The sequence below is a fragment of the Tenebrio molitor genome, chromosome 2 (assembly GCF_963966145.1).
Source record: "Tenebrio molitor chromosome 2, icTenMoli1.1, whole genome shotgun sequence".
Lineage (NCBI taxonomy): Eukaryota > Metazoa > Arthropoda > Insecta > Coleoptera > Tenebrionidae > Tenebrio > Tenebrio molitor.
This window is the reverse complement of record NC_091047.1, coordinates 3,540,590-3,564,226: the sequence shown is the minus strand read 5'-3', so window position 1 is coordinate 3,564,226 and position 23,637 is coordinate 3,540,590. Positions and strand designations below refer to the sequence as shown.

The 23,637-nt window shown below is 44.3% G+C and overlaps 1 protein-coding gene across 2 annotated transcripts in view; it reads right to left on the bottom strand.

The window, feature by feature from the left end:
• LOC138123572 (neurotrimin-like) overlaps positions 1-23,637 on the bottom strand; it is a 62,465-nt gene that overhangs the window by 18,679 nt on the left and 20,149 nt on the right. The window contains exons 1-3 of one of the 2 annotated variants that reach the window (XM_069038322.1): positions 21,411-21,594; positions 20,405-20,580; positions 6,368-6,578 (exon numbers count right to left, since the gene is read on the bottom strand). In XM_069038322.1, the coding sequence (XP_068894423.1) occupies positions 6,368-6,578; positions 20,405-20,580; positions 21,411-21,483 (460 nt within the window). In that variant the 5' untranslated portion in view covers positions 21,484-21,594. Of the gene's footprint in view, positions 1-6,367; positions 6,579-20,404; positions 20,581-21,410; positions 21,595-23,637 lie in introns of those variants that run through there. The other variant, XM_069038323.1, reaches the window with a different exon arrangement.

Below are 23,637 nucleotides of genomic sequence, written 5' to 3'. Positions count from 1 at the left end.
GAATATAATTGCAATTTGCACTTTTTAATTAAAAGTACAAATGATAATAGTGGCCGGAACAAAGGGGATATAAAATTAAAAGAACGGGATAAAAAGCGACGTGGCGTAATGAATTGGCGGGCCGCATAAAGACGCCTCGTTAATAAACAAGACTTTACCAGTTAATTGGAACTCTTACTTGTCTTTGCTTTGTTGGACTTTTTTCCGAAAAAAACCGAAGGCGACAACGTCGCAATTCGAGGCAATTAGAGGACGAATCGAAACCGAGGCGAGACCTTTCGATCCGGATGAATTCCAGCCGGCTCCAGAATTATTGCAACAATCCCCTTCTCGGATCTAATATCACATAATAAACGTGTCTGGATATGTTTCAGCTGAATTTTATTCGAAAATTTTTATGACACGTTTTATCGCTCCAGAAAAGCGAGCCGAGCCGTCTTTGTAACAACTGGACTTGTGTCAGGTTTTTTCTCTTTTGCTTTCTTTCGGCAAACAATTCGAGACGAGCCCGGAAATCGGCGCTCTGTATCTGGCGTGGACATGCTGTTTGCGTAAACATTGAGAGAATTTGTATTCTTGCACAGAGCTTTTCTTGTCAATTGAGGGCATTCAGGACTATTGAGGCTGTTGGATTTCCATATTTCAATGCTCCTGCAGACCATTTCAAAGTCGATCCAGGCTTCACTGCATTTTATCAATTACCGACTCTTGTCCGGAACAGATTTCCAGCGAAACTTCAACTCTTCAACGAGACGACGTCAAAAGAAATTGTAGCAAAACATGTAATGGCATTCTTTGTTTCTTCGAGGAGCTCACGAATGAATCTAACGAATGATATGTTGTTTCCGCACATATTGCAGATATCAAAAGGTTTCAACTGAAAGTTATGACTATGAGCCAAATGAGTTCGTCAAAGCTCAAGTGCTTACTAGAGCTTTATCAACTGTTTGAAATCAGGTAAAAGATGCCATCAAAATATAGCATGAATGTTGCTGGATAGGTAGGCAGCCAGTGAAACGACCTTGAATTGCGGAACGAACCTTCGTAAGAAAATACATGGGATTTTGTGCCAGCACCAGCATCATCCACTCACACTTTTAATTTCATTTCAGCATTATTATTTTTACCAGATTTTTAACGGGAGCGTTCCGTGTTTCCAATTTAATCGGTTTTCTGGTCGCACCTGCCACTTTTCAGCTGAAAGCAGACCAAGTAACACTCCGTGATGTCTTGAAAGCGGGCTTTGGGAACGGGGAACAATCAGCGGATTACTGGAACTCGGACGTCTCCTTTGAAAGCAGTTAAAAATCCTGCTCCCGACAAGGCAACAATAATCGGTACTCGGTGTAATTCTCCGTTATCCGATTTTTTTTGGAAATACGTTTCCTGTATCTCCTGAGGGGGCTAGTTAACGTTACGATTATTGCCGAAGTTTCCTGCGAGGCGGAGCGTCCAGGTTGGGAGTTGTGTTTGTTTGATGTTGTAACAACTGTTAAGTCTGCAACAAGACTCAGTAGATTAGGCGAACCCTTTTGAATATTTTATCCCCCGATAAGAAGTTTTTCCCCCGGTTAAAACCTCGCCGTCTGTGACGCAGTAAATAATCAAGGACCAACAGGAGCGATCCCTGTCGTCTTAAGCGCTCGCTTAAGAATTTCATCGCCAACTCCAGCCGAGTCAATTGTAGCTGGTGGGGATCGTAATTCAGATACAAGGTTGTTATTCGGTTTAATTCGAGACAATAACATCGTTAGCGGCAGTTCCGAAGCTGGGAGCGGCGTGTAATGCGACTGTTTGTTCTCAGACCGAATCCGAAACGTCTACAAATAGAAAAATCCCGCCAAATCCTTAAGTACACAGCCGTGATTATTCCGCACATACAGAACGATCCCCGAAAAAATCCGACGTAAACTCGCCCTCGAGTTGCATTGTTATGGAAATTATTTTAATAAAAAGCTCGCCAGGAAATTCCTAGTGAGACGGGTGGAATTTCATATTTTTGTAAAAGCTCCTTGTCTGATGCGATTCTCGAACGGGGGGAATTCATCCGAGCCGACCTGGAGAGCGCACCTACAAGATCGCCAACATCCCCCAGACCTGTGTTCGATCCGGCGAATTAGGCAGGCAACAATGCCGCGCTTGGGGGAAGCCCCGCGACATCACCCCAGCGCTATCTCGACACGCGTACGGATTGAATGGCGCACTCGGAGCGAATTTAATCAGACGTTTGCAGTTTCAATTGGATTTTTTCCCCGTGATTATTTCGTCCCAAGACGGGATCTCAATTATTCACAGGCTACACACACGAGCGACTCGCAACAATGCGGGGGCGCCTATCTCGAAGACGCGGTCCCGACGACGGTCACGGGACCGCTGGGCGTGGTCGCGCGCTGGAGGGGGTGAACAGGCCGCACTTCTACTCGCTTAATAAAGCCGTTTCCGGTGAACATTACGTCGCTCGAGAACAGTTGATGGTAATGGTTGGCGCGCGAGACATTTTGACGTAATGAGGTAGTCCGCGCCAGTTTAATAGATTGTAACGACGCAAATGAACCGCATGTGTCACGGATTCTGCACCGGAAAGGTCACGGGGTCACCGCCAATCGAGAAAAACACGAACGCGGTTTAATATGTTTCGTGACCGGTTTGGAGTTCCACTAATTTCTAATGGTACGTTCTGAGGGGATTTAATTTGTGACAATTTAGATTAAAGTCGCGATAGAAGCGGTATCGACTTACACCAAACAATTTTATTGATTCGGGACATGGAATTGTGTAATCTGAATTAAATAAGTATGAATGGTGATGTCACAAAAAAGTTTGACCATTGTTTAGATTAGTACCGGTAATTTGAAATGCTTTCAAGAATATTATAAAGAGAAAATGTGAGTCGTTAGCGTTAATATTTAAGAATGGTGGATGCGCCAGGATAAGTTTTAATAGATTTCTCGTCTAATTGCTGCCAACATGCAAATAATTCACATTGTTTGCTCTCATTTATTTTCCTAGGTTATGTTCCATTATTTATATCTTTAACTCTACATGAGCTGAGCACTGAAGAACACTAAAGTTGTTGTTATCAAATAAGAGAATCACAAGAAGTGGTTAAAAAATACCACCTTGTGGAACACTATACTCGAAATTAGCTGCTGCGAGAACATATTGATTTCATCATTACTTTTATGATTAATAACGTCGATACAATTCCATAACCATAGAAGCAAGTCCCCTAGTATGTATTTTACGTTATTTATTGGTGTGTCCATTGACAGCTTTACATCCAAGAATATAACAATAACCCATTTGTTTTCATTAATATCACTACAGGTTACGCTTTAGTAATCTTTAGGAAAACCAAATTTGTAATGGAAATAATATCAACGTTTGGAAGATATGTTTTGATTTAGTTTGGTAAATATAGTGTTCAGTTGTGTAATTAGTTAAATTCTCTACACCCGATAGTGTACAAAGTTTGTATGATGTAGATTACTGTTATCAAAACAACGCAATATTTGCTCTGCAAACGGCAATTTAGTAGTCTTCTAGCAGTAGAATCATACAAGTTTCTCTTTTCTTAGATTTTGAATGTCCGTTTCCAATGTTTTCGAATTTGTGTCTTCAATTTTGATTGATTTCGAATGACCTTGAATTGCAAACCGAAGCTCCATAAGAAAATGCACAGGATGTTGGTATAAAAGCTCTTATATTTTGATGAATGTGAAATTTTTGTCCTGTTGAGGACAAGATCAAAATTTCATTTGGTGTCTTCGACCTTTTCGAAAAATTAATGGCGGCAATATATCGAGAGGCCGAAATGAATCACGGCCAAAGACGCATCCGGAAATAAACAGCTTTTTCACCATCCCAGTCCCGCATCAGATTAACATTCGTCAACCCCCGGGACGCTGAAATCATGAAGTGCGTGCACCTTTCCGAACCGGGGCACGTACCCCCGAAATTCGATCGTCTCCGGTTGGCGGGCTTGCGATAATGTTTCTGCGGCGTGGCCGAATTAGCATGCAAATTAAAATGATAGGTATTGGAACGGGGCGAACGTCTGAGCAGTTATTTTCGCGATCCCCCGTTCGGGAGGGCGATAAATCAAAGTTACTCCCTAAATTGCCTTCACTTAGAATAAGGTTGCGATTAATGCGCCTTACGCAAGGTGGCTGCAGCTGCCGCCGAATGATGAAACTTTCGATGAATACAAATTTTTAAAAGCGAAAGTGCCAGACACCCGGTCTTGTTTTATTAAAAGTGAAAAATCGCCACCGCTCCGACCGGACCCGGGTCCCGCGCACTTTCCCGTTTCGGATTCGGTCCGCGTCGCGCTCGTTTCCGGCGGTGAGTTATGGGCGAAGTCGCGACGAGCGCATTTTAATTAGCGTTTGTTGTTCTGAAGATGTTATTGGGGGCAACAGACAGGCACAAAGGGTGCCCCCGGTCACGTCCCGGCTTGTGGCCGGATCAAGGTTATGAAAAGGGAACATCCGGGCGTGCCGTCTCGAAGAGTATCACACTGTGCGGACGATCGATGGAATTTAATAACAGTGTCTTTGCGGGGCGAGCATTCGATGCGACTGTTTGACAGGATAATGCCGAAGGACCGCGTTATCATTCGGTATCGAGGCGCGCCCCGGAAAGAATAATTGACACGAGGAGAGACAGGAATATAATGCGCACAACTATCCGCTCCCAGAAATATTTATGTCGCTCTTTTTTCACCCATTCACATTTATCGAGAGTTACTCACAGGAGGAAGTCGTCCTGAATGACGCTTTCAACTTCTCGAATGGAATAATTTCGAGTTGTAGCTGGTGCGCTTTTTGTCGCACCACTTTCCTTCGCTCGATTGGTAAGATAAGAAAAGCCAAGTGAAGAATGTACGGCGCCACTTTCGCTAATCGTACTATTTACTCCGTCGGTTGTCGAGGAGATGGCGCCAGCGTCTACCGCTCACGCCACACGTGACGATAAAGCTGAACCGTGCTGAACGGAGACGGTTTGATCTTCTCAAAATTTTATCGACATGCTGTGAATCCCTCGCATCGCTTTTAGCCTAGAAGATCACTCTCTACGTCTTTTTTTAGGGATGGCGCCGGCAATCTCTTAGAAATATTTACTCAGAGAATATTACTCTTGTGAGACGTCCCGGAAATTGTGCATTATCATTTATGCGACTTTTAATATCAATGATAAATAGGTGGTGCATAAAAAATATGAGCGCGTTTTGCAATACTCCCAATGATAAATGAACACTTTTACCTATATGAGACTTCTCGCGTACCGCCCTGAGAGTTTTATTGGGCAATTTATGTGACGCGGGTATATATTTTTGCCAAAGCGTAAGTGTTATATATACAGATCCGGGACGACGGTCTCTCAGAAGTTTTTCCAGCGATTATCCGCGTCCAGTTTCCGGTTTATCTGCAGTTGTCAGGCGACCGAAAGCAGTCGATGCACTTTAAGTGACGTGGGCCGATGATCTTTCCCCCCTTCTCCCTTGCATTCACCAATAATGGTCGAGTCTTTAGCCCGGAAGTTTTAATTAATTCAGCCAGATTCAAGTTTCTCTTAGTTGGAATTTTCTTCTGCGTTCCGGTTTCTCAGGAAACGCTCTAATAATAGCTTCCTTAATTGAAGTAAAGGTGGTATTGGCTAGAAATAACGTTTCGCCGACTCAGGGATGCCCTTTTTAAGCACTCCTAATCTGAAGGGATTAGATTAAAATTCTCCGGCGGCGCTCCAACGGGGTCCCCACAGTTTTTCGGCCCGGATTGGGGAGGGTCGAGGGACCGAACTGTGTTCGAGCAGAAAATAAGTTCTGAATTGTTTAAGAGGCTCATTTTTATATTCCCCACAAGAAAAATAAAAAACCTAATAAGCATTAACAAGGCGTTTTTTATTTATAACATTTCACTGTTTTGTGCTAATGGATTCTTAAATTCATCATTCGCAAAGTTCGTAATTTAAAATCTCCACTTTCAAAACGCGAAGGCGTTTACTCTTTCTGCATCAGTCAATCTAAACTTTTCCGGGGGGTAAAAAGCGCATCAGATAGTGGAGACGTTAGTTTCGGATTAGTCGGAATGCACATTTCCACCCTCTTGACTTTTTTCGCAGATCTCCGATCGTTCGATAACTGCTGGTCGGGAGATTCAATTAAGCAAAACCGGAAGACCTCCACGTTCGCATTATGATAAATCCACCTAGGAGCCAGCAGATGGCTAACGTGCTGCAATTTCGCAAATTAACCGGCTGCATCTACGCCGTTTAGCCGAAAGTTCATTAAATTTCCCAGAGGGCTGGGATTGCAAGGAGGCTAATTTTGGGAACGACAGCTGAACGTCGTTGGGGGCCTACTCACCTACGACGGACAGTGACATGGAGAATCCTATCGGCGGCGTCGTGCCAACTTGGCATTCGTAAACGCCGCTGTCTCGACGCTGCGGATAGCGCACTTGGAGCGTCCAGTCCTCCGTCATGGGATTATGGATGCTGGTGAACCTCTGGTCGGAGGTGTAGGTCGACCTGCCCACGGTGAGCAGGTGCAGGTCCCGGTGCCGGATCCACGACACCTGGAACAAAGACCGCACTTGAAGTTGACTCCATCTCACGGGAATAACATTTTTCTTCGTGTTTATTTTTAATTTGCATTTAAAATGGAACGCAATGTTTACTATTTGCTGTATATTTCCGGGGTAATATTTATTCAGGTTTAATTACAGGGATGATTAAATAATACAAATTTGATACATTCTACAATAGGGTTGAGCAAATTTTGTTTGCTTAGTTAGTCTTGTTTCTTGCTGCGCGACGACTTGACAATTCGCGTTCTTCTCATTGGATCAAACTAGATGGCAGCAGCGTCCGCCGCTCACTCTGCGAATCGCACAGCGCCACGAGTCGAAACGCGTTCTGGACGACCGGAAACATGACGGAGGACCGCCATCATCGGCCTAATAGAAAAATTGATGACTTCTCCTCGCATCTGCCGATGAAAAACATATCGATCAATCTGCGACACGCGATTTTTCCCCCATTAATTATCCTGCGAAGGAAGAAAAAGCGAACCGGGGGCGATATCGAGATTTCGAACCGCAGAAAAACGACCATCTCGAGGTTATCGCGGTCGATTAATCGACTCGGTCGGTCCCGCACGGTTTTTGCCTAATGGCAACGGAAATAATTTTGCATAAACACGTTAATAAATCACGTTGGCGGCAAAAATAACAAGAATCAAATCAACATACATATGGTGCCTGCCGTTGGATCATTGTTGACTTAATTATCGGCTGTTGCTAATTTACATCACAAACGACCACAAACCCGGTTATAATTAATTGAAGTGGCGCTTCAATTAGTCGGTGAAGGGACGACCGGCGAAAAAATTGTCTCTCAGGTGGAGAATTTGATACTAATTGAACGGTGGTGCGGTGGCTTCGTTAAGATGCTCCACGGGGGTGTAATCAGTAATCGGAGATTTTTCCAAAGGGCTACTCGACTAATTAGCGACGAGGTGTGCGTCCGACACCCCAATCAATACCGCCGACGTCACTCCTCTGTCACTTAATCGTATTCTGTTAAGCTGCATACTAAATTGTAAATTAATGTGATTCAGTGCACATTCGGGAATTCACCGAATTAATTTGCAGACTGATCTGGGTGGCGTCTGTTTCACATCCGTCGATTCTGGAAGCGATAAACTGAACTGAACGGTTTGTCAGGACCAGATCGATAGGAAACTAATGGGAATCCACAAGTGACCGAGCTTGCGGCATGGTAGGAACCAATCCTGATTTGTCGGAGAAAACAACAAATACGTTTTTCGAGTTCAGTAGGTGCAAAGTGGAAAGAGTCATCATATTTCAGTTTCAAGGAAAAGACACTTGAGATCAGCTCGGGATTGTAAACTGGATTCAGCTCTTCGAAACCTCACACTTTCTGGTTGTTCTTTCACGGCGTCTTTCCAAATAGTGCTCTCCAGTGTTGGTACAAAAACAATCTGAGGAGATTCCTCTGAATTCCAAAGAGTCATGACTCTACTTCCCTTTTGGTTTGATTTTGTTTAGTGAACCCGAATGGCAGGATTCTACCACTTCTCTCTTTGGTAGTGAAACATGATGAGATGTTGGTAGTTTCCTCGTTGTTCCCTAAGGAATAACATCTTTAATTTGGCTTAGTTTTACCTGTACACCAAAATTTGATGCAAAATCTCTCTGTTCCTTCTAATTTGCTGAAACAAACTGGTTCCGTCATTGAATAGTTTTGGAATGGCACATGTTGGTGCAAATTTCTTGGTCTCCGTTTTTCTCTTCTTTCTTCCATGAAGACCTCTGTGGGGCTTCATTTTGTCTTCGGTGGATTTTCCTCGTAAGCGGAGCATCTAATTTCACTGGAATCATTATCTCTGAAGGATTAAGAACCAACAAGGGGGTCCACGTGATCGAGATCGGAAAGTTTTGGATGTGCGTACGTGTGTGATGGCAGAATTGAAAAAGTATCGATGCTTTATAAAATATAAATTGTGTTTTTTCAGACAAGCACACAAGTCTGGGATCTTATGAATAAATTCACGTGATATTGATTATTAATAAATGACGGAAGAATAAATAAATGAAATGGAAATTTGGCTCATGAATTCCTAACGGGTTCTCCATTGCACCGGTCGTGTACGTGTCGAAACCACAATTGCAGTTGGCTCGAAGTAAATTTTTGTTGAAGCTACCAAGCCACGAAATGACAAATTAGTTGTGCCATTCCATTAAACAGAATCTTTTGAAAGCCGCGCCAATTATAATGCAGATTAGAATTGGCTTTAACAATCCGGCACGGTTCCTCGGAAATATCTTCATTAGCCGTTGGATGCGGAAATTCGACCAAATCCCGTTTAAAGCAAGAATTTGATTTGGGGTCCGTGACGTGGTTCACAATATTTCAATAAGGCGAGTTTCGCCCTAATTTCAGGCGATTATGGCCTATTAGCGCTACGCTCACAAAACAGTCCACATCAATTCCGAATTAATATTTGGAGCTAATTCAGATTTCTGTGTCCGGTCCCGTTTGAAACGTGTTTGTGATTAGGAGGGCTCCATTTGTGGGCTCTTTTGTCCAAACTAATTACTATTTCATGGGTCCATTCGAAATTAATAAAATAATGTATTAATGGAATAATTAAATGGGTTCAGTATTGACATTACGGTTGGCAAACTGCCGCCAGATCGATACACGAAAGAACATCAAACGCAACGCGACCCCGAAGAAAAGAGAATGATTGGAAACCGTTGTCACCTAATGGATTCCTACTCACTTTAAGGAAACTTTAAATAAAAATGATGCCTCTGAAAGCCCGCGCTGACGTGCCATGTTTCATAAACTCTCGCCAGACCTTTCACAAGTTTTTTTTCCTCTTTTGTTTAATTCCGTTCTGATTTCTGTCGATAGAAAAAATTCGCCCAGGACGAAACCTACATCCGAAATGAAATTTTTTGCCAAGGCATTAATAAATATCATATTAAATCTCGGTTCCAGGTAAAAACCACCGCGGGTGAGCGTCCCAGACGTTTTCGAGTGGAGGCAAATCGGGTGGAATTATTCCTCTCGCGACCAGACGGAATTGGCAAGCACTGCGACGGCATTTCGAGCAGACATTTCAGATTCTGGTCTTAATGAAGCCGCGGAATTACTGAATCTGGCGTCGCTCCGGTGGAAACTGGATCTGATTCGGGCCAAGTTTCCGGGGAAATACTGGAAACGGTGAATCTGATCGTTCGGTTTACACTTAAAAGCGGAAGATAACGTGTATCATTAATGGCTGCCTGAGAGACTGGTTATAGATACTTACGCAACATTTATTGTGCAAAGAGATTAATTATTCTCTCAGTACGTCTCCCGTAATCCCTTAACCGTAAAAAATCCCCAAACTCGAAACGCGAATTTAATCCGACTACACATGCCGAGCAAACCGTATTTTAATAAACAGGTCGGTTTAATTTTATGAAGTAATTACCCGCTCTCTGGCTTAGAGGGACCGTGCTCATTTATAATCCACGAGCTCGTAACTTGCCCTCCAACGATGGGGTCGGCAACGAGAAAAAAACACACAGACAGATCGAGACGAGAGATCAGATCCGGACGTTCGACTCCGGGCTCCCGGAGGTTTTCAGGTGTGCCACAGGCGCGTAATGAAGGCATGATGAAAAATCGAGAAGGGAACCGACGAGTCGTGGCCATGAATAAGTAAAGTGCCCCGGAACTGTTTAGGCATGTTAATAGTGCGTCTGTACTTCCCCCAGGTCTTGCAGTTTGTTATACCGCCGACTCTATAGAGGTAATGTATCAAATATGAAACGTATACGCCGCCGCGACAGGATGGATGTGTTTTATAACTCACCAGGCGACGGGAGATATCAAGGGGGTTAAAGAACGGGGTTGGTGAAGCCGCACCTCAAGTGGAATTTATGGGGGTGGCATTCTGTCAAGTCTTTTTTGTTATCGCCGAGAAACGTCGCATGTCAGAGGTTAGGTTGGAGTGTAAAGGCACTAATTGTTTGTTTGTTGTGCAACTTACGCGAAACGGGCATTTCGCGTACCTAAAACCAGTCGCGAAATCCAATCTCGCGGCCGTTGCTATTAACGACCGCGTATGTTAATATTTGATACAAATCAGAGTTTCCACATAAGACTGTCGTTTAGATTTTTCGGTTGTGTACACCTTGGCCGCGAAATCCATAAACGTCCTTGAGATTGTCTGCCTCGGCCGCAAGCGACCTCGGCGACAATTTTTCTCTCGGTACGTTAAAGAATGATTTCGCGGCCTTGATATGCAAATAACTATTAATAATTTTACGTCTGCATCTATTTTATTTAAACGGTTTATCTGGAGGATATACAGAATGTTCGTAAAAATCCAATTAGTCTAAAACTTTGTCTTTGAGGAGAGTCGCGGGCGCTGATCACGTTCCACCTCAAACGTGAAAACTCCACCTTTCGCCCAATTTACCGTTTTCACCCCGTTAAAATATTATCCAATTAAACCAGTTTCATGATACATCAAACAGTTAATTACCAATTAAAATTTTAAATTAATTTAACTGTTGGCAAACGACTCGAGACGTTTCCATTAAACTAACCTCATTGTTTCCGTTTTCGTCAAAAAAAAAAAATTAACTTGCATAATTTTATTAGCGTCCACGCCCCGAATAAAACGAGCATCCACTCGTCGGAACGGGCCAACAAAAGAAGGGACAAAAACTCCCGCATCGGATTTACGATTTAGATTTTTTCGTTTGGTCGTTCTTGTCGGCGGCGTTTACGGGGATCGAGTAATTAGACACGTCGTGAGTTTTTCGTCGGAGAGTGGATTTTCCGAAAAAAATAGGCGAGGGGGCGGCCGCGCCGCCGCCGAGTCGGACCGACGACTTGAGAGACGTCGATGATATTTCCATTAGACGGGGACGCACTCGATGATGGCTTTTTTGCTCCTATATCTGTTTTCTTTACCGTCGATAAAATTACGAGAAAAACGCCCCCGAAAAAGTCGGAGTCGGGACGGGGGCGGCGGCGTTTAGCATAACGACGGGAGTGTGGGGTGTTCGACTTGTTTTAGAACGAAGCTTAAGAAAATAATTTCGGAAAGAACAGAGATGAAATAAGAATTGAAGAAGAAATGGAAAAACGAAGAAAAGAGGTTGGGTTTTGGAAAATAATTGAATTTCAAGAGTAAATAATAAATGAGCAAATGGAAAAAGATAATGTGGAAGAGGGAAAAGGGATTGGAAATGTTGCAGTGTCAAAGACAAAAATAAGAACAACAGAGGGAAATTGTAATTTTTGAGCCCTTTGGCGAGCACTCCGTATTTGTTTTCCCTTTTATCGATGATCCGCGAAAAACCTTACCTACCGAGTTCGCATCCGCGGGGGCGGCTCCTGGGGCCCCGCACGCTTAGCATAATGACGTCACCGAGGTATTATCGCCTTTACAGCTCCGCGTAGCGCTTTTTACGGCGACATTTGATATAATTTTTTACGGCCCCACCGGAGTTTAAGCGGCAATCAGTCCGCTTATTAAGCTCGTGAAAAGCGTTCCGGTGAATTAAAACGAGACTGATAACGTAAAGGTGAAAGGCCCTAATTGTGAGGATTTATGTCGGCGGACGGGGGAAAATCCGATATAATTACGTCGGGCGTAATTATCATTTTTCTTTGGCAGACGTTGAACGACCGATAATCCGGGTTCGAGAGGGTGCCCAAGTGAGGGATCGATCCCGTAATCCGGAGGAATCGGCGGCGTCGTGTGTGCGAAGGAGGCGCCTGGATATCCATTACTGCGACTCTTACAGTTACTTTATGGGTCACGGAATGCCGTTAAATGCGTTTACGGCAGTTCTCGACTTCATTCTTGCACCAGACACGGTTTTGGTGGCGAGTTTTTTTCGACGGGGATGATTTAGGAAGGGCGGATTTATGAAAGTTGGCGCTGGATGCAGGGGCGGCCCGGTCTGCGAGGAATTAGGGTGAATGTCGTACATACATTGGGCGGATGTTTCCTTTGCCAATCTCTTTCGCTTTTATTGTTCTTGCCTCGTACGGCTTCATTTCGAACATATTTATATTTCTATTCCGAGTTCTTTCCGTCGGCTGATCCGATCCAGAAATGGCCACAGATCTGAATGTCGAAGTCGAATTAAACCGAACAACCGATAAACTTTTAATTTATCTGTTGTGTTTTATTTGGGAAGTTTGAAAGAATCGGGACAAGAAAATGGAAATAAATTCGCCTCTTCTATCTGTACCCCAAATCCGGACCGAATCTAAACGGAGATGTCTCTCCGGATTCCACGATATTGATCTAATTTGATCGTAGAATTAGATTTTTACGAGTCGAACGTTTAAAGCGAAACGTATAGTTTTTCAAAGTCGGCAAATCTAATAAATCCGGGCGAGGCGACGACGACACCAGCAGGAAGTAATTTTCGGGAATGTGCTGTTCCTGATAATCAGGAAGCATTCCGGTGTGCGTATTCATCCCCGATTGAGACGCACCCTTGCCGTCTGGTTTTTCTTTGAGCGATGGCGCCCCTAAACGTGCCGAATTGTAAACACCAAATGCAATTCCAACCCCTAATCTAATTACGCAAGTCGAGCTTTATGCCGACTGGCAGATATCCCGAGCGCGGATCTTTACAGCTTTATTGTCGCAAATGAGTCGAATGGAGCACTCGAAATATTTCCAAAGAAGTTTCGCCTCACGCAACTTTCCAAATTAAGTCCCGTAACGCCATTACCTAGCGTCAACTTCGAACTGCACACGTTTCGAGCAAAAAGCTCAAAGCTCGCCGATGCTAATTCCGGACCGCGTCGCGGCGTAATCTATCTCGGAGCGGATTTTATGTCCGTCCGGGGTCATTTATCTTGTCTGTTATTTTATCCTTTTTGCGAAATCTCAACTGCCGATGTAGTTATAATGAGAAAATATCTTGTCGAGGGATGTTTTTCTTTGGCCGGGCCACTTCTGGAACGGCCCTCCAAACGCGGATATCGCTTCTACTTACTCGTGAATTGTTTCTCTTCTTCCCTGCCGAAAAAAGAAGATTTATCGGCGGACGGAGAGAGGGATTTTTATTGTTTTCGAAAATGGCGCTAGGGGGTTTTCGAGCGGAGTGTGTTCCTGACAGCAGCGTCTCAAAGACAATATATGCGAGATGTTAGACGCGGAACAGGGCTGGATATCACGTTTCCTGACACGGGGTGTATTTCATTCGGTGCAGCGGTGATTCCGCGAGATAGCAGCTAATTTACTTGCACCAATGGGGTACCAGACGCCCCACTTGTTATTTCCATTGTTTCACCCCAAAACTTGATATTACAATTAGCAACACGAGTGCAGACGCGAGTTTTTTTCAACTCGGCAAATTAAGACCGAATACCCGCCTGCATCCAAGCTGCTCGAATTACTGTCTCGGTTTCCGCCTCTTGATTTGCTGCACGTTGCCGTAACAATTTACTACTGAAGCTGTTCAGCAACGAACGATCTTGCAGAAGAGGTTTAATTAAAGAATAATTTGTAATGGCGCGTTCAAAAAGATATGTCTTGGACTCGCGATGGTCCCCAGATTCAAACGGGGGAATTCCGATCAGTCGATTTTTAACTTGTGTATTTGATGCAACTTGTTTTAGCGCATTTCTAATGAGTTCTTGCAAGATAAGCTTGTGATCGGAATTACCCCTTGCCCTGAAGTTTTCTTGTTTCCATCTTAGTATTTGAAGTAGTTCTGCAAGTGAATCACAGTGTAATAGTTCAGGATTATGACGTTTTTATTAAAGATAAGAAAGTTTCTCGTTGTGGTTTGCAAATTGCATCCTGGCGCAGTGGTGGAAGGTATCATCAGTCAAGGAGATTAAATGGCGATAAGCTTTGTCAAAAGTAAAAGAATTGCAACGGGGCAAATGAGCGAAAGTTGCGGGCGCTTTCCATCCCCGAGAGGCCCACGAGCGAGCCACGGACGTCCCTCTAACAACCCCTGATGTAAAAAATGGGTGAAACGTTGCGCAGCGACGTTTACAGCCGGAACGTGGTGTGGTCTTGCGGAATCAGACAAATCACGTGACTCTGCAGCAGTGGATGCAGCAGCTTTCTGCAGTGAAATTTAACCAAATTACGACGTCTGCGAGAAAAATCCGCTCCAACACGGTCGTAACTTCCAATCGGCAACTTCCAAATGGCACGCGATTCCTTCCGCCCCATTAGAAAATTAACCGGTCGGTCTTCGACCGGAAATGCATCGCGAATCAACAACCCCCTCGTACTTGTTTTTTCGGAGTAAACAGATCAAGGAGCGGTCGTGAATACACTCAACGGGGAATTGATTTGCAGAGTTCCTGCGGGAGTTCGAACTCTGCGAATCATCGGATGTAATTGATGAGACAGCCATGAATAAAACTTAATAATACCGGCCGGGAACTTTTTCAATTTAAAAAGTAGCAAATTAAAGTTGGCTCGCCGTCGCCGCTCGACTAGTCAAAGGCGATAGTTGTAAATCAGGCGGCGGCGACGGCGCAACCTCGTTGAAAAAATAGTTGTAATTGGCCGAACGAGCGGCCACCCTCGTTACGTTACTTAAAATCGGAGCCGTCTCGGTTCTGAGAGGCTGGGGTGGTTTTCGGAGGGGTTTAACGCGTGGGTGGCGATCGATGGGGTTGGAGGTGTCGCCGACTCGCGTTTGCAACTCGCGGTTGTTGTTTTCAATTCGACGATTTGCGTTTATAACGGATCGTTGATTACACAACTATTGTTCCTTTCAGAATCGTAAATGACGACATCAGGAAATCCAACGGGGGAGGTTCAGGGGGGAGCTGACAGATAATAAAGATGTTATTCATGACTAATGACAATGAGCACCATTAAGGGACATTTTGGAAATGTCTCGATGCAAGGGACAATGTGGGTTAACGAACCACATTCAAAAATTAATTTCATGTTTCTGAAACGCGAAAGTGATGTTTCTGCAAAGGAAAATCACAAACTCGCTGAATGAAGGTCACAAACTCGCCGAACGAATGTTTGTTTATGTTGTCTGATGCTTAGAAATAGTAATGAAGCTCCACATCTCACTGTTTTCACTTTTCACAACAAGTCTCAAACTCGTCAAAATACATTGTAGGAAAAAAATAACCAAAATAATATTTTTGAATGAAGGAAAATTGTCTAGTACGATTTACTTAAACACTCTGAATTAATTTCATGTTTTTGAAACGGAAAAGTGATATATCTACAAAGGTACATCACAAACTCGCCGAATGCAGGTCACGAACTCGCCGAACGTATGTCACAAACTCGCGCGATGCTTGTTTATGTTGTCTGATGTTTATAAATAGTGATCAAGTTCCATATCGTTGTTTCCACTTCTCAGAAACATGTCTCAAACTCGTCACTGTGTCACAGACCTCGAAATGTCGCCATATGTTTATATTTTGGTTTGTGTTTTCATTAATATCGCACTGCGCGTGTGGGAAAATTAAAATATTGCTTGCCGTTGATTACTTAAACACGCTGGACGCCATCGTGAAAGCGGAAACGCGAGCAGACTTCTTTGTTGCCATGTGATGGTTGTAAAAACCGAAAAACCTGGAATGATTGGTGTACAGCAGGGAAAAAATGACTGGTAAAAGAGCAAATTCGGTCCCATCACAGAGCAGACGTAGATAAACGGGCATCAAAGCGTAAGCTCCACTTTGACTAAAACAAACGTCACATCCCTGGGATTTTGCTAAAAATCATTGCTAAAACCCTCTGGCACCGTGCCACGACGACAGCCACCGCACCCCTTCGCCCGCAAGGTGGGGACCGCCCACCGAAAAAATTTTATTCGCTCAAATTCGACACGCACCCTCTTCACGCCGCAATTCCGGACCATCGAGTCCCGGTTTCTTCCCGGGGCGGCTCCCGTGACGGATCAGGAACCGTCATTCCGTCCCGGTTGGCCTAAACGTTCCGCTTTGTTTGCATGTTATGAATTGAAACGCGTTTCACGCGGTGCAATTTTTAACCGTTTTATTTGATGCGGAACATCCCGCAAAATGCGATTTTTTTTGCTTGTTTTTTTTCCGGGATGCATTCCGGGCAGAGCCGTCGCGGATGGATCTAGTTGGGATGCATGGATTGTCGTCTCGAAGTTTCGTTATTCAAATAAACTTCCGAACGATACCGCCGTTGAAGTTTTCTTTAAAAATAATAAAAGCGACTTTATTTCCTTGAGGGTGTTTTATTTACGGCCGCATGCATATTTCAGTGTTGCATGTGATAATAGGAAACGGTCGTTTTCTCGTGTTTTATTGGCCGTAAATACGAATTCTAATAAAATTAGACGTGTATGCAAACAACTTGGCGAGTGTTTAGCATACATGGCCGTTTGTTGCGAGATACGTCCGATGATAAAATTCAAGGGAGGATAATATATATTTTTTCCGCACCACTTTTTACCGATACGAAGAATTTGCATCCGCGATTCCTTAAATTTACCGGTAGATTTGTATCTGGTGTTCCCCAAGGTTCCGTACTGGGTCCGCTTTTCTTCATAACGATGTAAACAACTCCAAAACATTTTTTCTTTTTTGTTGAAGCTTGGAGAACGTGTGAGAGAGTGGAAGGGGGGTGAACGATCCCCCACATCCATTGCCAAATCTCGGGAATACCGTTAATGGCCCGCAATAATTTTTCTCCGATGGCACTTGCACCATTTAACCCCGATGTAATAGTCTTGCAGGTGTTGAAGCCGCCCCTTTAGTATTTTCTCCGCTAAAATAAAATTCGTCCCCTGCGTTATTTATGGGACTGGTGGGAATAGAAACGGTTATGATTACGGTGCTATAATGGACATCTCGAACCCGCTAAATCAACGAATGATCGACTGTTCCGATAACTTCCTGTATTAGCTAACAAGACAAATGACGAGGTCGCTCCACGCACCCGAAAACGGCCTTCCAGATCTCCTACGGGGGTGACCGCGGAACCCCATAAATATCACAGTCGATTTGAAACACCGAACGGCGATAATTCACACTATTTTTATCGTCCCACCGCCAGGTTTTTCCGTAATTGCCAAACAATATCAGCGACGTGGGGGCGGATTACGGACGGATCCGTCCGAGATGAGTTGCCACCCCCACCGCACCGGCCCGTGTTATATATCCCGGCGAAATGATTGGCGATAAATTGAAACGTTTCAGCGGCAGGGGCAAGCGGCTCCTCAAAGCGAATTTATTGTTTGGGCGAAGGTGGATTTATTCGATGCTGGTGTAAGGGTTGAGGAGGGCCTTATTGGACCGCAGCTCCCTATAATTTACACTTTATTAGGCTCTAACTGAGAAAAGCGGCGGTTTTTATTAAAATCGAGGCGGCGATTGCTTTACGATCGTTTTTACAGGAGTCGGTAATGTTCGGTCATCGATCCGGGTGCCTCCGGGAAGGCCCACTCTTGGTCTCCTCTTTGTTTTACACTTCTTTTGGTGTTCGCGTCGTTGGGACTAAATGGGGTTGTGGGGGTCGATTAATGACCAGCGAAAAAACGGCTCGGTTCTCTGTCGAATCGCACACGAATATTTCAACTGGGGCAATAAGAAGTAGTTTTGCAACTTTTAAATAACGTCCGGATTAATCACGTTGATTTAACGTTGAAATCAGACGGTTTTTCAACCACAAATCGTTAGAATTGCGTTGGTTTCCCGAAACTTGGGCCCATTTGCATTTTTTCTTTTGGGAATCACGTAAACCAATCCGATCAGAAAGCTACGTAAAAATTTTACCACGGAAAAAATTAATACACAGGCCCAGAAAATACTTCAACCGAGGCAAGGGGAAGTAGTTTCGCAACGTTAAAATAACTTTCAGATTGGTCACGTTGATTTAACGTGATAATCGGACCTCTTTTCAACCAGATCGTTGAAATTGCGTTGAATTAACGTTAAACTCTCGCCCCCTTTGCAATTTTTTTGCGAATAGCTTCGAATACACTTCAACCAATGGAGTCCATCTTATTACAAGGGCAGATAAATATTTCAAAACAATATTTCAACCGAGGCAATGGGAAGTAGTTTTGAACGTTAAAACAACGTTGAGATTAATCACGTTCATTCGACGTGGAAATCTAATCACGTTGATTTGACGTTGAAATCGGACCTCTTTTCAACCAGCTCGTTGAAATTGCGTTGAATTAACGTTAAACTCGCGCCCCCTTTGCAATTTTTTGTGCGAATCGCGCCGGATACACTTGAACCGATGTAGTCTGTCGGATTAGAAAGGGCGCAAAAATTTTGCCATGGGAAAACATTGAAACGCAAACCCCAAAGCCCACGCCGCGTATTAAGCGTCCTCGAAATCGTCCCGCTCATCCCTCCATTTCCGGCGTAATGAAAAAAGCAAATCTCAAAGCCGAAACAATTCCCGTCGATTCGAATTGAATTCCGCTCTCGGGCCGAAAAGTAATTAAGGATATCGTCACACGTGGCCCCCGGTCCGACGTGGCGGAGGCGGCACCGGCCGCCCCCCGCTATCTCCTGACGGCGGAAAAATGAGTTTCATGAAGCGACTTAGCGAGAATGGAGCGGCCGCTTTCCGATAGACTTGATTCCTGGTGCAGCCGCGTCGGTTGTTAGGTCAGGACTGCTGCGTCGGCGATATTGGAATTTTCACACAATATGTTCGGGGTGGAAGTGTTTTATTGGGGCGACTTCTGCTGGCTTGTAATTCTTCTTGTTTGAGGGAAATTTGTTGCGGAGGAATTAGACGACGCAGAAGTGGGGTGTCACTCCGGCAGCCTCGATATTTCACTCGGAGTCGCTCCTCGACATTCGTGAGCTTCTGCACCGCTTAACACCGCAAACACGCGATTCTTTTCATTCATCACGACCAAATCGAGTGGTTTTATTTCATTTACTTATTTCGCGAATGTGGAACACACAAATTTTGTTCCCGTCAATCGCGGATTTCATTCCCTTCCCTCAAAACACTATTCTCTCTCCCTCGTCGTTCGTTCATTTTTTATTTATTTATTTATTTGATAGACTGGGGGTTTTATTGGCTTTTTACGCTTTTTTTCTGGTAAATATTTATGAACGCGGTATTTTCTCAACGACCGCAAGAATTGATGCCGTAAAGGGGTGAAGTGTCGTTTTTTGGCGGGAAAATTTCCGATTCCTCGAGCACTCAAGGAAGCAGACAAAGAAACTATTGTTTCACCCTATCTGGCCGACCACTCGTGTATTGCCCCATCCAGCCGGGTTATTGTTACGAGAGGGTGGATTTTTCGCGGCAACGAAGAGGGTTCGGTGTCTAATCGGGGACGGTGGTGGAACCGAACAACGCCGGGAATAATAAGGCGTCGCGGCGCTCTGTTTCGGTAAATATTTTATTGCGCTTATAAGGGGTGTCGCTCGGTAGTTACCGCAGTGGGGTGATTAATAAGCCGCACGGGGCGGCGGCGTCCGCGACCAGTGGCGTGCTATTTTTAGAGGGTGCGATGACACTCCAAGGGTAATTCAATCAGTCGGTCCGACTGACCTTCGTCAACGCCGACATGATTAAGATTGGAAGGGGGCGGTGGTGAGAGGCGGAATTAGATCCCCGACGAGCACTAGCACAGATATGAAAAAATATGGGGGTGAAACTAGCCGCGATCCCAATTTGACGACGCTCCACCGATAAATCCATTACACAGGGTGTTTATTGCCGTCGAAATGGATTATTTTCAACACTAAACGAAAACCAATAATGGCTTTTGTCATGAACCCATCGGCGATCGTTCAAAATTATTTGTCGACGACCAATTGGTACAATAACGATAAAAACTATAGAAATAAACGATCGGATATTCGAAACGCATTACCATCTCGTTGTGTTAATGCTCACCGTTCTGTTCCCTAAGTTCCTAATTCGGCAGTTTAAGTAAGTGGTCTTGCCGACGAGGGCTGTGACATTTTTCGAAGCGCTCTTGTCGAAGTAGGGCCCCCTGTCGATAATTAAGGGCTCGATTTCGGCCTCGTCCGTCGTTTCCGAATCATCCTTCGTCTTCGGTCGGCTCCAACCTGCAACAAAAAAAATCATCTGTAAGTCTGACGCGTCCAGAATCTCAGGTTCGAGCAGAATTCCAAAAATTCCAAAAAAAATTATATTCTCTTTTTTTAAGCAGGACTGTGCAAGGCATCATGCTGTGACGACCGACGCTGCTGCTTAAATCGAAAGTCGACCAGAAATTGTGTTTGTCATGAAACAGCCAGATCTGAGTCCAACAGAATCCTCGTGGTGCGCGTTTAAACCGTCCGAGGAGACCCTGTCCGTTTGACGTTTCTCTTTCTTTTCTATTTCTGTTCGTGAGATGCGTCACCCTCGCCCCCCGAGCACGCTTCAGCCGCCCCCCAAGACCGTAAATTCGGCATTGTAAGCACGTGTCACAACCATTACCATATTAATTTTGTGGCGATTATGAAAATCAAACACGAAACGTGGCTTGTTTTGCGATGAATATGTATGATGGATATTAATCGTACAGATACGACTAAGTCGGGGGCGGCGGACGGATACGTGTGACATAAGCCACGTTCAATTATATCTCTGTCAGGATCCAGCAGTTGCCGCATTAAATTGAAACGTTATTCGCACGGCCCGAACGGGATAATGTTGTTGTAAAAGCGGAGAATAATGTGGAGGGTGTACGACCAATCGGCGGCAATTTACAATAATATCCCCGTATATTGTCGGATCGATTTTCAATAAGCCGCCCCCGTATCGTTTACGCACATAATCAGCCCGGCCGCACAAGTGGACGCCAGTTTGCCGTACCGCCGACGAGAGGGGACTTATCGCGTATGAATGGGTCTTGGGGGCGTCCGTCAAGCGGAACGGCGTGTTTACCTACCGGAAGTAGCAAACTCTTGGGAGAGTTTCGGGCAGGAGAGTACCACAAGGAAAGATATCCAGAGGATGTGCATGACGATGGGGAAAGTACGCAGACACAAGAATACACAGAAAATAATCGTGAGGAGGTGAATTTTGGAAGATACTGTGGTGACCTCTTCATCTGCTGATTGAACTGACCTTTTGATATGAAGCGTAACTGGGTAAACAAGATAAAACAAGATTTGTTAGAAAGAGAACATTCCTGATTGTGTTCTGCACTTTGTTTCATCACGATATGACGTCATGAAGCTGCACAATCACTATAAAACTGTGCCGAATGTATTGCGGTGTAGCGCGCTAGCCTCCGTTATTTCTCTTCCGTCAATTTTTTTCTGAGCAGCTTGCGCTCGTATCATTTCACGTATGAGCTGGGAAAAAACGAATCCTTAACATTTTGAAAGCATAATTACATTTCACAATAATAATTCGACAGCACGCACATAATTTAGGGTATTACATATTTAAATTGTAAGATACTGTGTGGACGAATAAGAAAACAGACGGATATAGATTTGAGAGTTAAAACAATAAAAATTTTACTGGAAAATCAGTTCTAGAAAAATATTCGTAGTTGCATTACGGCTGTAAAATTGGATTTACGCATTCGCATGGAAAAATCCAACATCCACTAGAGCAAGCTTTTCCCTGTCAACGTAGGAATTGCAGACAGATTGTGATCTATTATGCATTTTCGATGCATATCATCACGACGCCTTCCAAAGTTTCGTATACATAATCGAGGTGAAACTGCGTTAAAATTCAACAGCCAGAAGACAGACGTTATCAAAAATAGAAGAGCTCACTGTTCGCTAATCATAAAGTTTCCCGACTCCACAAAAAACCGTCAAACATCCACTGGATAAAACAAGCGCGAAGCGGCTCCCGTTGCACCTTGGTTGCGCTTTTCCGTCGACAAAGGATGCATTACACACCTGGATGCGGCGTCGAGGGTTTTCCAGGCCGGCGCTTGATCGTCCGTCCGGCAAAAAACCGCCGCCGCCGCGAACCGTCGCAGACAACGCCGCCATCAATATGCATGAATTGTGGCAGAAGAGGATTTCGGCTGTAAGCCACGAATGCGCTCCGAATACCGCACGACATTATCTTTTCCATATCATCCGAGGACCCACCTAACCAACCACCGGATCCGACCCCACACGTCAAATATCCAGAAAGTTATGTAAATTCCCGTGTTTCGGCTTGAATTTAATGAGAGTCGAAAGAAATATTTCACGTTGATGCAGCGGATGAATAATTTATCGATGGAGGAGGGAACGGTTTCCGCTCGCCCGATAAACGATGGACAGCATTTTTTTCGTCATTATTATTTGGGCCCCAACGAAATCGAGTTGCCGCCATCAATTTCATAAACTCGCATTAGCCATAATTCAGGATGTGTGGGCGCTTTAAAAACGCGACGTACACACCGGACCTGATTTATCGGCGCCGCCCCCGTCGAAGCAGCGACGCACTTTTCGACGCTATTTTTAAGATATCGACCGATGATCGTTCAGAGGTCACCCCCGATATTTGTCAGTGTTACGTGTTTCGACTCGAAACGGCAACGAAATGTTAATCAGCCATAATAAGCGTTGCCGAATGTAAATATGCGACTCGTGACAGCCCCCTTTATACGTTTTTATTGCCATCAGACGGGATGAATTAAAGGGGTCCGCTGGAATTGAGATGTTTCAAGAGAGAAACTCGCTCATGCAACGTCCGCTTCCGTCGGAAACAACCCCAACGGTGATTTATAAAAGCGCACACCGAAAATTTAAACCGGCAATTAATAGTCTTCGACCGGCAAAAAAAGCGGAACATCCACTTCCTGCCGGGGTGGAATCTGAATTTTTAACGCAAATGCGGATTCTTGCAATGTGGCATAAATTACATAAATCAAAGGAATACGGACGAGTGGATTTTTTATTTTATGGGGCATATGTGGAGGAAACGCGCAAAAGATGCGCAACAGCTCCATCTTATTGCAGTAGCAATACATAATACAGCGTTTTCACGAACGTTTCTAGTGTCACTAGTGTGCTCTGACAATTTACCAAGTGTACCTACTTATACCATTGAAGAAACCAGGCTTCATCATTAAAAAATGTAATGTCCAGCGAGCTGTCATAATTTAATTTATTTTGAAACCAGCTGCGACAAAAATGATAAACAAGGAAAATTTCCAG